General features: G+C 48.8%; 1 protein-coding gene and 1 long non-coding RNA gene across 4 annotated transcripts in view; one reads left to right on the top strand and one right to left on the bottom strand.

Annotated features, from left to right (window-relative positions):
* Positions 1–4,003, top strand: part of LOC114060029 — a 6,044-nt gene extending 2,041 nt beyond the window's left edge. Inside the window, exons 2-4 of the long non-coding RNA XR_003571804.1 lie at positions 1,231–1,276; positions 1,662–1,804; positions 3,881–4,003. This is a non-coding gene — a long non-coding RNA (uncharacterized LOC114060029). The remainder of the gene's footprint in view (positions 1–1,230; positions 1,277–1,661; positions 1,805–3,880) is intronic.
* SHROOM3 (shroom family member 3) overlaps positions 3,330–13,295 on the bottom strand; it is a 102,181-nt gene continuing 92,215 nt past the window's right edge. For 2 of the 3 annotated variants that reach the window (XM_027889156.1, XM_027889157.1), the window contains exons 6-10: positions 10,070–10,954; positions 8,579–9,082; positions 7,657–7,807; positions 4,935–5,207; positions 3,330–4,311 (exon numbers count right to left, since the gene is read on the bottom strand). In XM_027889156.1, coding sequence (XP_027744957.1) covers positions 3,952–4,311; positions 4,935–5,207; positions 7,657–7,807; positions 8,579–9,082; positions 10,070–10,954 — 2,173 coding nt within the window. In that variant the 3' untranslated portion in view covers positions 3,330–3,951. The remainder of the gene's footprint in view (positions 4,312–4,934; positions 5,208–7,656; positions 7,808–8,578; positions 9,083–10,069; positions 10,955–13,295) is intronic. The other variant, XM_027889154.1, reaches the window with a different exon arrangement.

The raw sequence follows: 13,295 nt of genomic DNA on the forward strand, positions 1-13,295 counted from the left end.
CGCCCTAAGATGGCAGCGGGGGCGCCTGAGGCGACCCCGTCCTTCGTGAGGTAAAATGGCGCCCAGGAACCCCCCGGGAGGGCCACGAGAAGCTCCTGCGCAGAGCCCCTTCCCTACCCTAAATCTGCCCCCCCCCAGCTTCTCATCTTCATCTTTCAGTTTCATCCTCTCCAAACTGCCCTGGATACCTTTTTATGAATCACAATTTTATTTTTCCTCAGCAAAATCTCAACAATCTGTGCATAAGCAGCTTCCTCAGTATTTGGTCATCCTTTTACCAGCTCTTGCCCTGCCCAGCTGAATTATGTGATTGCCTTTTTTTTTTTTTTTTCTTTTGCATTTCAGTCCTCAAAATTAACTTAGTGCTGAAACAAATGAGAATTTAAAAAGTTATGGATGGCTTTACTGATTTTGCTTTAAGTCTCCTTAGCAGAAGGGCATGGGCTTCAGGCTGCAAACCATAGAGGAAAAAACTCCCTGGCTCACATATACCCTATTCACTCTTTGGTACAGGGGAAAACAAACCCTTTTTCCTAATCCTAAATCCCAAACCAGGCAGACCCGTGCTGATGCCCCCCTCAAGCCCCTCTGAGGGTGCTGAGCCTGGCTGGCTCCATCTCCCCGACATCTTGAAACAGGCACCAAGAAAGCAGATTTTTGCAAGGATTTTTGGCACTGATGCACGCCAAACAGCACAAAAGCTGGCCACAAACACATTAAGTGGCACAATACAAAGGGTGATTGTTTAGCAACACATTGCTGGAAAAACCCAGAGGTGTATGACACTTAGTATATGTGCAGAGGCACAAGCAGCAGTTCTGTAGGAACACAGCCAAACTATCATAAAGCTGTGCCATGGTCAGCACACATCTCCTCTGCAGGGATAGAAAGGAATAAACAGCTCCTATGTAAACACTGGCTTGGAGAAACCTGGGATGGGGTCTCTAGATCTGCCTTAGCTTGCTCACAGCAATTTGAAGTGTGGGCTTTCTGATGAAATGCTTGCTCTGTTTCCCATTTTGCAAATGACGAGTCACCACACCTTTTAATACTCAGGATTTGTGTGCTGTATGGAATGCTATCCAGTTTGCTTTACTTGCTTTTCTTAATTACCAGCCTAAACAATCACGACAGCAGCTGAGTTGTAAAGATGAGGGATCAGGCCTGATGCATAAACTGTTCTGGTGCTCTGCATTTGACCAATTTTTTTTTTTTTTTTTTTATATGCAGCCTTCACAAAAGATCTTGTGTGTAAACTTAGAGCCCACAGAACCTGGTAAGTAAACACTCTACTGGATTTAGTCTTGAGGAAAGCATCTGACGTGAATTCCTTGTGACCATCAATTGCCCAAGGGCTCTGATAAAAAAAAAAAAAGCCAGTTTTAAGTTGGATGACTAGATTTTCTCAGCGCTTCTATCACGTGGCACAGCAGAGCAGACCGTGGGTGCAGCATGTTGCTAAAAGCATGTGAGTGTCGAGAGGGTTTAAAAGACCTGCTTTGAGTGGAGACAATAATTTAAGGAATGTGGACTCAGGAAAAAGGCTGTGTTCCATCTAATGTGCAAACATATAATGCAATGAGGTGCCCGTTGCTTCTGTACAAGATTTTGCTTGGAACTGGCATTGCATGTCAGAAGTGCAACTCCTTTGTCCTTACCAGGGTTTTCCTCAAGCCACCGAGGGGAGACCGTGCATTCCATCTGTGCCAGGGATCACCTGTGGCCGGCTGAGGGAGGCCGTCACTCCATCCTTCAACATTCCATGACTTCCCCGGAGATGCTTCGGACAAGGCACTTGACTCAGGTACCATACACTGACTTGGGAAGGAGCCCCACTGTCACCTACAGACAGAGGCCACCCAGGCACGTCCCCGCAGCAGGGTGGGAAGTGGGGCATTCCGCTACAATTACCCAAATGGATGTTTTCAGATAGAAATAACACCTGTTTTTAGCAAAGAAATGCCACCTGTTTGAGAACAGTGCTTGCTGTATTTGGTGTGCCAGCTTTCTCTCCTGCAGATACTTAAATACAGGTTCAGATCTTAAAAACCTCACATAGCCAGACCCTAAATGCAGATTTGTGTCAGGAAGGTTACAAGGACTGGACAACAATTGTAAAATTCTGTGCCTGGTATCCATGTCCCATGAAATGCTTCCCTCACTCTGGGAAACAGGTTTCCATTATCCTCTAGTTTTATAATCAAAATAGAAAAGCAAGGTGGGATAAAGAGCAATGAGTATGTTCCCCTTTTTGCCAGAGGTACTGAGCAGTAAATCTTCAGATTTAGCCAATGCTTAATTACCTTAAAATGCATGTAAAGATGTGCTGCTACCAACCTCAGCGAACCTCGCAGTTAGGGGAGTAGTTTTTGAACAAAATTGGGTAGAGACAGTCTGTGCTTACCCCAGAAATACGGGCTTTAACACAATTTTCATCTGAAAATTTAAACTGTTATAAAAATGTCAGTGACTATCACTTGCCTCATTAGCTGAGGCTTCTAATGTACAATGGGAGCACAGCGTAGGATGGAAAGGTGGTTGCAAAAAAAAAGAGTCTGAATTAAAACAGCTTTTAAATCTAATAAACTAAGCTGCAGTAGAGAGTAGGAATTCTTTTAGGCCAAATTAAATGTGTTGATTGGATTGAAACAGCTCCCCCCACTGTTTCCCTGAAACTTCACTCAAATAATTAGTCCTGAGTGACTCCAAAGATATTTTTCCCTCTAGTTTTGCTTTGAATTGGCTATGAAGGCATAAAAAATCAGTTCTGCTGCTTCAGGTTGTCATGAAATGCTGCGTGAGCCTGAACAGTGTTCCAAGTGAGAAGGAATATACTTTACAGCAAGCTCCTGGGTGCACCGTTACCATTTCACATGCATCGTTCCGTGGGCAGGAAGAGAGGATTGGATTTCAAGTTAATGCCTCCTGTAGCTTGTAAAATAATTCCTGATGAAGTATGTTCATACAAACGAGGTATTGCTGCATGGAAAACAACGAGTCCTAGTGTACATCATCCCCTCACAAAACCAGGCCTACAAATCCTGTCAGCAGAGACCCCTGACACATCTCAGGGAAACCCTTCAGGCTGCAACAGAAGCATGGATCGCAGTTCTGATGACTCAAAACAAAGACAGAATTCCCCCCCTGCTCCTGCAGTGAGTTCCTTACTTCCAGCTAACATGGACTCCTGAGATGCAGGTTGCCATAAAAGATGTTTAAACTCCACAAGATCCAGAAGAGGAAAGATTGTATTTTCCTGGCCAAAATCTCTTTCACAAGGCCACTTAATGGTATATTTAGCATGTGTTGAAACAGGGTGAAGCTGCTTCTGGTAGCCCTTTATTATATTAAAAAACAACCACAACAACAGCAACAAAACCACGATGAGATGCTCCAAGCTACTGCATGACTATCTTTGGGGTTCCCTCTTTTTGTTAAGGTCTTCACAAAATACAAAATTAAATGTCTTTTTCTACATACAGAACAAAGTCGAATCAAGTAACTGATTAGAGTATGTACAAAAACTTACACATTCTGTCTTGTTCTTTAAAAAATATAAATATCAATAATGTTCAGTAAATTGGGTTGGTTTTATTTTTAAGGCTTCATTCTTTTAGATCCTTCATTATTTAATGAGGTGCCAGGTAGGCAGGAAAGGGCAGGAAGAGAGGAGGTCATGTGTTTTATTAAAGGTCATGTGTTTAATTCTTGTGAGACTCTTCCTCATCTCTGGCAGGAGGAGATTTCCCTCCGCATTGATTTAAGTTTCCAGGAAGCAGAGGTGGAACGAAAGGAAAACGAAACCTTTATTGTTGCTATTTTTTTTTTTTCCTTCATTAAAATCTTGTTTTAAACCTGTCTCCTTTCATTGCCTTTGTAGAGAACCATCTGCCAGCTACTTGGATTCAACAGACTGGAGCAGGACTGTGTCCCAGGTCCACCCGGGACAGGTTAGAGTGAGGAAGAGGCTGCTGGAGGTGTTTTACCACCGACCCCCGCGGAGGTAGCAAGTGCTGCAGCCAGGGCAGCTGCTGCCGCTGCATCCCTGGGTGTGAAGTCCGTGGGGAGGCTTTCCATGAGGCACTTGAGCTGCTCCTGGCCCAGTTTGATTTTATCATCCAGCTCCCGCTGCTCGATGAGGAGCGCGGACTTCATCTTCACAAAGTGCTGGTAATCCTGGAGCTGCTCCTCGGAGAGGTAGTTGCCCAGGATCTCCAAGACCACCCGTTCCCTACGGTCAAGGTTTTCCTTGAGTTCCCGGGCGTCTTCGTGCTGGCCAGCCAGCAGCTTCCTCTTCTCGTTCAGTGAGCTCTGCACACACCAGAGACAGCCCTTCAGTACCAGCAGCACTGAAATCCCTGCTCCCCCCTTCTTCCTCCTAGCACCACCTCTGGGGCTGGCTGCTAAGCTCCCAGACACGATTCAAAAGCCTGGGAGAGGAGGATGAATCCCTCATTACAGATTGAATGTGAATCCCACTGAATTGGACTCTGAACATTCTAGTCAACAGGAGGCAGAAAGTGCTCCAAGGAAGTCAGTAAAACTTGCCTGAAAGCAACAACTACCAGGAAGATCTGGCTTTGTCCTCTCAAAAACCACCCAAAGAATGCTAAGATGTGGCTTTCATTGAGTGTGTTATTCCAGGAGGCACAGCGCCACCCAGGCTCTCCTCCAGCCGTGGGGCACAGACAAGCTGTCCCCAGCATGGCCCTTCTGTGGCAAGACAAAAGCTGCAGGATCCCCAACATTTATACAAACCGGGATCCAGGTTCCCAAGGACAAACCCTGCATTTGCTACTGCTCATAGGTAAGCTCCAAGACACCTGTGCTGCTTTCCTGGCAGCCCTTGGAAGTCCTTTTAAGGTATGCTGTTGTGATGGCTGCTGCTGCTGCTGCCCCACATCCCGGCAAGGCCAGACACCGCGGATACCTACCCGCTCCTCACTGTTGGCATTTTCCCCCAGACTACTCAGGACATTCTCCACACGGGCCAGGCGTCCCGAGAGGGAGAGTAAGAGGTTCACCACCTTATCCAGATCGCCAATGAACATCTTGTACTTGTCAAACTCGTTGGGTTTGCACAGCGTGCTGATCAACAGCTCCACCTCCTCTCCGAGGGCGTTATTCATCTTAATGTCTGCGAGCAGGCCCTCCTTGGCTTCCTTCAGGATTTCCAGTTTGTGGGTCAAGCTCCCGATGAGCTCAGCCTGTCAGAGGGGAAACACATGGCTACCATCACCCTGATCACATGGATGACGACAAGAGGATAGGGCTGCGGTTCCTGAGGAGCAGGGTCGTGTCAGCAACAGCTGACATAAAGAAGGAAATGGAGAGAACACTGGAATTCCTCATCTACGACATAATCCAGGTAGCTGCTGAGATTGTGTGAACATGTGTGTGCTCCTTGAACAATTATAGACAAGATCTCAGATTTGGTGTACTGTGTCCTGATATCCAGCTACCTACAGCTGAAACATGTATGTTCTTTAAAACCTCCAAGCAAAAAGAGCTACAGTCACATCTCTGGCATGTTCTCTACTCCCTGTCCCAGCCTGAAACATCTTGAATGGTACAAAACAACTGCCTCCCACACAGAGACATCAATCAAGAGTTTACACCAACGATGCTCTAAGTTTCATCAGTGTCTGAGCAAAGACACAGAGAGCACAAACCCACTTTGAGAAAAATGCTGGCAACTATTTCCCTGCCAAAGAAGAGGAGGCCCCTGGGCTTCGGTTATTCCACAAACAGCACTGCTGCACAAGTGCCCGAGATCCTAATTTCTGTTAGGATTTAGTGGAAAGACATATGCAAAAGCAAGTCTGTGGCCTGGGGCTTGCCATTCTTGCTTCCATTTACTCAGAACTGTAAGCAGGAAAAGCTCTTCCTACAAGGGGTGAGGATTATGTCTCCAGCTCGTGCACTGCCGAGGCCCCGTTACTCCTGTGTTAATCTGCTGTGAAAATATTCTCTCCCAGTCCTGTTTCCATCCAAACTGAGTGTCACTGCAGGCAGGAGGCAGTCTGCTCCAGAGCAGGAAGGATCTTCAAACACTGGTGAGGCAGGGGGGATCACTGAGCTGGCCCTGGTGCCCAGGGTGGCCTCTCAGTGGGGTCCCAAGGCTGGGCTGGCAGTGGGAAGCACATGGCACTGTAAGGCCAGGCACCACTAGATGGAACACTTGGCGTGCTTTGTTCTGGGGCTGCACTACAGCCTGTTCTCAGCTGCCACACACATGCAGAGGCTGAACAAAAGGTGAGGAATATTCCCTTAAAATTAACACCACCCACCTGGAATGACCACTGTCACTCCACTGGTGCAGGGTAGCTCAGAGAGAGAGGGAGCAAAGGTGGTACTGAATCAAAAGAAATGTCTTTCTGTGGATTCTCCCTTCAGCAGTACCCAGAGACAAAGCCTAACATTAGTCCTTCCCAGGGGCTATGATGCTGTTCCTCCCTGCTGCAGCAGCTTTGCCCTCCAAAGCAGGAGGCAGGGACTGCTGGGAGTGACGAACCTTTGTTCTGAAGGTTGGGGAGTTGGAGGGGCCTGTGAAATACTTCTGTGTTCATTAATCAGTGACTCTCCTGCAATCCCAAATGCCAACCGACCTTTGCACGCTTACAGTGCAAATGAGCTTGGTTCAGCCACACGACCTCCCAGAGGAGCTGCTTCTCAGGTAACCCTTGTGCAAATGTTCTTGCACACAGACCATGTGCAAACACACCAGGCAGATCGTGCTGCCTGGGCCTAATCACTCCCATCTGTTTCTGGTTTTCCATGCAAATGTAACCTTTAAGGCCTGGGACTTGCCCTCCGTGGCAGGCTCACAGCTACTTGCAAGCCTGTCAGACGCAGCATCTTCATCTTGTTTAGTCACTCCCAATCCCTGTGGCTCCTTGGGATTTGGGAGCTAGGCAACATGTCTGTAATTACCAAGTAACGAATATGAGACAACCACAGGGGCAAATTAGAAGGCCCTGCAAAAGCCCTGGAAGGCAGAGCACAGAAGCCTCCAGTGAGAACTAGAGGGGCTGTTCCACAGTGAAATGTAGCCTCAGTGAGACAGGGAAATGTTTCCTCCCCTCCTGCCCTGCTCTCTTCCCTCCCAAGCCATCACGTGAAGGTTGAACTACTGATGTGCCCGTGGCTTTCAGTAGGTTAGAGAAACAATGAAGTGTGGGGGAAAAAGAGAAACCAATGTTTCTTTGGGAGCAGTGAGTGCAGGCAGCAGGTGAAATGGCTTCACTGAAGAGGAAAGTCCTAGGGTAAAACTTCCTGCCCTCAGAGAGTGCAGTCACTAGCTAGACTCTGTTCCTGTTTCCAACCTGAGCTGGCCTTGCTCAAGTTGTTTCACCTCTCCCTTTTCCATCCTTGCTACAGGACTGGGACTGTTCCTTACAGCCTGTACACCCAGCATTTGGCATGGTACAGGCCAGCCTCGGGGTGGTGCAAGATATGTACTCAGTTTGCAGTGAGTACTCAGATCAACCCTTTTCATTCAATTTGGGTCACTCTAATGAAGCTTCACCGGTGGCCTAAACGCTCCCACGCAACTTGAGAGCTGCCAAAAGCTGCCAAATAGAAATGCACTTCCCTTTAGGGCTTATTGTTACTTCAGGAATGTAAGCAGAAAGCGGTGGTGTGTGCTGAATTTACCTTCTTCTCATTGATGTCCAGCAGCTCCTCTTCCTCGCCTACTTCTTCTGGCAAGTCCTTGATTTTATTTAGCAGCTCTGCTTTGGGTGCTGAAACGCTGTAATAAGCAGGACAGGTGACCAGGGTGGCAGGAGCTTCCTTTTCCTCTCTCCTATGCCGCAGAGAAGAAAAAGGAGGAGTTCAGTGGGAGCCTGACTTATCCCCATGCCTAGATTGATGGTTTTCCAGCACTGCCTGTTCGGTCCCTTCCCCGTGTCATTACCCACAGGGACAAGGCGGATCGCTGCCACCGGAGGGCGCGTGTCAGCTGCTGGCACGGCCCAGCACAGCCCCTGGCTTTAAAGGTGGCTGGTTACGGCTCTGGACAGGGTTTAGCCTGCTGGGGGTCAGTCGGCACGGCTCGGCTGGAGGTGGCCACACTGGCCATCTCACCTGGAATTGTGCTGTGCAACTGATTCCTGGATGGTTCTCCAGCGGCCACTTGTGAGCTTCTATCTTAAAAAAACCCACACTGGAGCACTTGGGCTGACCTTGCAGTAAATAGGTGCCCTCGAGCCTCCTTCCATATTTTGGCCTGTCATTATCTTTCTGCCTGCCATGATTTTCATAGGGATTTTACTCTTGTATCTATTCCTGCACTTTGGACTGAATTGTTTCAGCTTGCAAAGGTCCAGAGAGCAAAATTAAGTAACATCTCCAGGGCTGGTTCATCTCCTGCCCTGTTACCAAGCTCAGCATTGCTTCCCACACAGCCCAGCTCATGAGAAAGGGTGTTTGGAACTGCCCTGCAGCTGGGAACTGTGGAACTTGCTCTCCACCAGAGCCCACCTGTAGAGATGCAGACACACTGGGCACAGGTCAGCCTTAGAAGTGAGGGAGCCGGGAGCTGTGCCAGCCCTCACCCCAATCCCGCAGTGCTTACGTGTCCTCCCTGACGGCCGTCCTGCTGGCTTGCTTCTGCGACATCTTCCTCTTCATGTTGTTCTCCTTCAGCAAGCTGGTTCCGCTGGGGAAAATCCCTTCCATTAAGTCCATGGTAGTCTTCATTTTGGAATCTGGATCCAGGATATCTGCCAGAGACTTGTCTTTGTGGACAATTTCTTTTGCCAGAGCCTCTGACTTAATGTCCTCTGGGGTCTTTTTCTTTGCCTTCACTGGGGGTGCTGTGCCGAGCATCCCAGAGTCGGGGCTGGTGTTTTCCAACTCTGGCTCTCTGGGGTCACCTTCAGGCTGAGTTATGGGCTGTGTATCAGTGCTTTGAGACCCTTCAGAAGCAGCAGGTGACTGGTGCTGCTGGTCCACAGCAGATGGAGAGCTAGTCCTCTTTGATGCAGTTGGTGAGAGGGGCGAGTTATTTTCACCAGTACTGGTGCCCAACCGTGTGATCTCCCTCTCGGCCGGGGCTTTGGGAAAGCTTTTGAAGCTGTTATGGAAATAAAAATTCTGTGAGATGAAGATAAACTTACCACCCAGGACCATTGTGAACACATGGTGAAGGCCTACAACAAGTAAGTTTTCCTACTCTCATTTTTGTGTCTCACTTCTCATTCCAGTATAGAAGGGCACATGGTGTGGAGCTCCTGGCATCAGAAGCATTTCATCCCCTCAGCCTGGACACTGCTGGATTGTCTTTCCAACACAAAAAGAACTAGTGAGTAACAAGTCATTTTGTTTTCTGCTGATGCTTGGGGGACATTGTGTCTCCCCACCTGAGAGTGCTATCCTGAGCAGCCCCTACCCATTTGTCCTTGTTATGTTGGAAAAGCCAAACACTGCTGTAGCCCTGGCCAGATTCTTTCTGGGAGTGCGGGAAGCTGTGCCGAGTTAAACCAGCTGGGCACCTAGCCCAGAGTCCTATCCTTCAGGAGAGTTTCCCTATACAGTGTGACTGTGACGTATTTGTGTTGTCACTCCTTGGCAGATGGTCACTGTTTCATAACAGCATTGTTTTGTGCCAGGTCTACGATGCATTCTAGGGGATTATAACTGTTTGGATAAACCCACCATGGATTTTCCCAGATGTCTCTCAAAAACCAGTAACTGGAAGGAGTCAGCAGCTATTCTAGCTCCTCGTACCAGAGTGAGTAGGAAGCGACCCCACTGAAATCTGCAGGGAGAAGCAGACCAGGAGACTTTCTCCTCCCTAACCCCCTTTCCTGCCAGTGGACATGCTGGTGGCCCCTCAAGCTTTGTGCCCTGGCCTGGCCATGTCGTGTGACGATGCTCTAGGCACGCAGGCAGTGAGTCTGTCTGTCTGTCTGTCTGTCCCTGTGCCCGTGCAGCAATCTCCCCGCCCGGCTGGCAGCTGAGGGGTCTCACAGCACGCGGGGTCACTGCCATCTGTCTGAGCCCCGCATATCTTACTGTATATGGCTCTGCACCCCCCAGACGGCGTGTTCCAGCCCGCCCTTACCTCACGCTGGCCTCCTCTGGGAGCCGGGGGGATTTGTCTCCAGCTGCCCCATTCCCCTCAAGTGCCACGGCCGGGAGGGGAGGTGGGAATTCCCCGGTGCCGTTGGCAGAAGTGCAAGAGCTGAGCTCGGGAAGAGGACGGGATGGTGGCGGTGGGGAGAAGGGCGGCTGGGAAGGCGCGATGAACACCTCATCGTCCCCCTCGTCCTGCAGCAAGGGCGGGGGCGTGAGCTGCAGCCCCGACTCCGAGATCCGCAGCTGGGTGGTCCCCTGGGGAGAGGGAGTCTCCGGGTCGGAAGAAGTGCTGCTCTGTGTGGGCAAGGACTGCCACCTCTGGGAGAACTTGGGCCCAGCCGCTGGGGGAGACACCAGGGCCCTGGTGGAGCTGTTGTCCTTGACCGGAGGAGCCCACGCCACTTTGGGGGGCAGGGATCTGTGGAGCAGCCCGGCCTTCCTTCTCCACACCATTTCTTCCATGGGAGTCTCCGGGGATTTATCCTGCATGGCATCCAAGGGATGTGCCTGGATATTCCTGTTGCCCTCAGCGGGAAGAGCCTCTGGTTTGGCATGGTGCTGTCTCAGAGCCTGGCCCTCGCCCGTGCTCTGGAAGTCTGAGGGAGCCGGGGAGGGCTGGGCAGATCCAGAAGGTGTAAGGTTAAGGAACGGTTTAAAGCCTTGCTTTTGCTCGGGATAGTGACTCCTTGCCTCTGTTGGGGCTGGGAAAAATGCAGAAGTCCTGCTATCTGGCCTGGAAAGTTCTGAGGGCTTGTGGTTCTCTGTCAGCACGGCAGACCCAGTGACAACATCGCTGCTGCGGGGAGGGTGGGGATAGTAACTGGTGAATGCCAGTCTCTCTGAGCGGCTTCTTTCTTTCTTGCTGAAAGACCTAAACACCAAGAGACAGACTACGGTAAGATTAACAACTAATCAATGAGCAGGAAAAGCTCTTGTGCACCTCCTTAATGAATCAATTATCAACCCTACCAGAGGCCAGTGTCAGTGCCTGCTGGTCTAGGTGAGGTGCAGCTGTGCTTTAAGTCAAATCCTGAACCAGATCCATTTCCACTCACTGTCTCTCATCACTCTCAGTGTGTGCTGCAATACACATGTGTGTAGCAAGTATCACAACAATAACTCAATGGAAAAAAATTTAGGGAAACCTAATGCCTGGCTTCCTTTCCAGCCTTGGTTTCAATTTGGTTTGTTACAGATAGGCCTAGTAGTAACTTCTGTGAGACAGATTATTTGACATTATCTACCATCAAACTCTACTCTCAATTGCTCGTAATTTTAAACTCTATGAGCCAGAAATTCCCATAACATTATCGGGCTCCTGTTGGAAAGGTGCCATTAAAAATGATTCAACTGTCTCCAAGAACAAAGAGAGGCCAAAAAATGCACTATTTTGACTGTAGAGAAAAATTTAAAAAAGCTCCTACAGCCTTGGGATCCTGTTAGAAAACAGAGTTCCCTCAGACAGGCAGGTGTGACGAACCCCAAAGCCAACACATTCCATCTGTGAGCGGATGTTAAGGCTGCAAAGCCAGAGGGGTAAGTTATTCCTTCCAGCTCTTTTAGGATGTTCTCATGTGAGTCTGAGAAACAGCATCAGGCCTTTTGGAGTGAGGATCCTGCTGGGAATCCAGCACCAAACCTACCTGCCTGTACGGCTATTTAGCTGGAAAACAAACCGAGCAGTAATAATGACACCAGCAGATGTGAGAAAACATGAGACTGTACCATAAACCAATAAAACACAATAAAGCTCTACTGCCAATATATTTTCTGCTCTTGAGATGCATTGTTCAAAGACTCCCAACACTGCCAATCTGTGATGCTGGAGACTTGGGCCCCAGATTTGTTCCCAGATTTACTGGTACAAATTAAGAATAACTCTGTCAAAAACAGGGGTTGTTCAGCTTTATTCTGGTGTGACTGAGAATAGAATTTGGCAGCCTGGGGCTGGGGAAACTTCCCAGACAGGCTGCTCTCGGTATTGTCTGTGGTTCCTGGACAGTAGCAGTGTGTATTCTTTTCAGATGCTCAGTGTTTGTCAGGAACACCAGATGGTAATTCTCTAATTGAAAGATCTCTCCTACTGTGGAAGCGACTGTGGATTCTAAAACTGATGGAGCAACACCCCTTCCCAATATTGTGTGGCACCTGGGGAGCAGTGGGAGAGCACGTGTGACTGGACCGAGTGATTGCTGGCCAGGGTTGTTTCCTGACTTCCCCATCTGGGGAAGTTTTTTTACTCCTCGAGCAAGAGCCGTGGGAGGGTTGGTCCCATCTCCTCTCCAGCACTTTAGGCAGCTGTGACCCAAGGAAACCAGGAAACCTGTACTGCCTGGCGTTGCCTCCCAGCACGGAGAATGCTTCTCCTATCCTCATTTTATCTTTTGGGAAATCCAATTCTGAGCAAGAAGGGAAAGCAAGCTCCCGTCTCCCACTGGGAATGTGCTTGCGAAGCATGAGGGATGCCTGCGCAGCAGAAACATCACAAAACTGGTAATAACCAATAATCTTTGTGCAGTGAAGCAGGAAAATGAGAAACCTGCATTTCGTGCCCCAATAAACTTGCTTTCAGTCTGGGTGTTCAGTCCCATTACTTGGAAAATAGGTTGGCGAAAGAAGGACATAAAAGGAAGCTGCAAGTAGTGATCGAGCGGCAGGATGAAATGCCATCTCCGGGAAAAACAGGGAGGCAGGAGCAACTGAAACAGCTGCATTGTTGTCTTAGGAGAAAACATGGAAAAAGTTATTACAAATCACAGCAAACGGACATGTTTTAAATAAACCTAAAAGGATGTGCCTGAAGGTTGATTGGGTGCCTTTAAAACAACATTTATGTCTTCTTAAGGGCAGAAATGGCCAGAAGTAAGACCCAGCCAGAGTAGGAGCCTGCCCCTGCCTCCAGCTGTCACTCTGTGCCCCAGAGCTGTGTGGAGAAACCTTTGGAGACAGCAGTGTTAACTCCCACTGTGAGCACAGAGCCGGCTGGCATTTACTGCAAGTTTGTGAGGAACAGAGCTCCTTTGTGAACAATTCTTTTAGTCCCTCTTGATGGTTTTTACTGTAATGGGAGTTGGTTGTTTGGGCACTCAGGGCTTAGGGCAAACATCTATTTATTATTTAAATGTAAATACAGCACGATCAACTTCAGTTCTAGTTAACTTCAAAACAATCCTCGGCTAAGTGGAGAGTTGCATAAATCCTAAGACTATGCG

This window comes from Empidonax traillii, unplaced genomic scaffold (genome assembly GCF_003031625.1).
Source record: "Empidonax traillii isolate 1590-97213 ecotype Southwest subspecies unplaced genomic scaffold, ASM303162v1 scaffold255:size705445, whole genome shotgun sequence".
Lineage (NCBI taxonomy): Eukaryota > Metazoa > Chordata > Aves > Passeriformes > Tyrannidae > Empidonax > Empidonax traillii.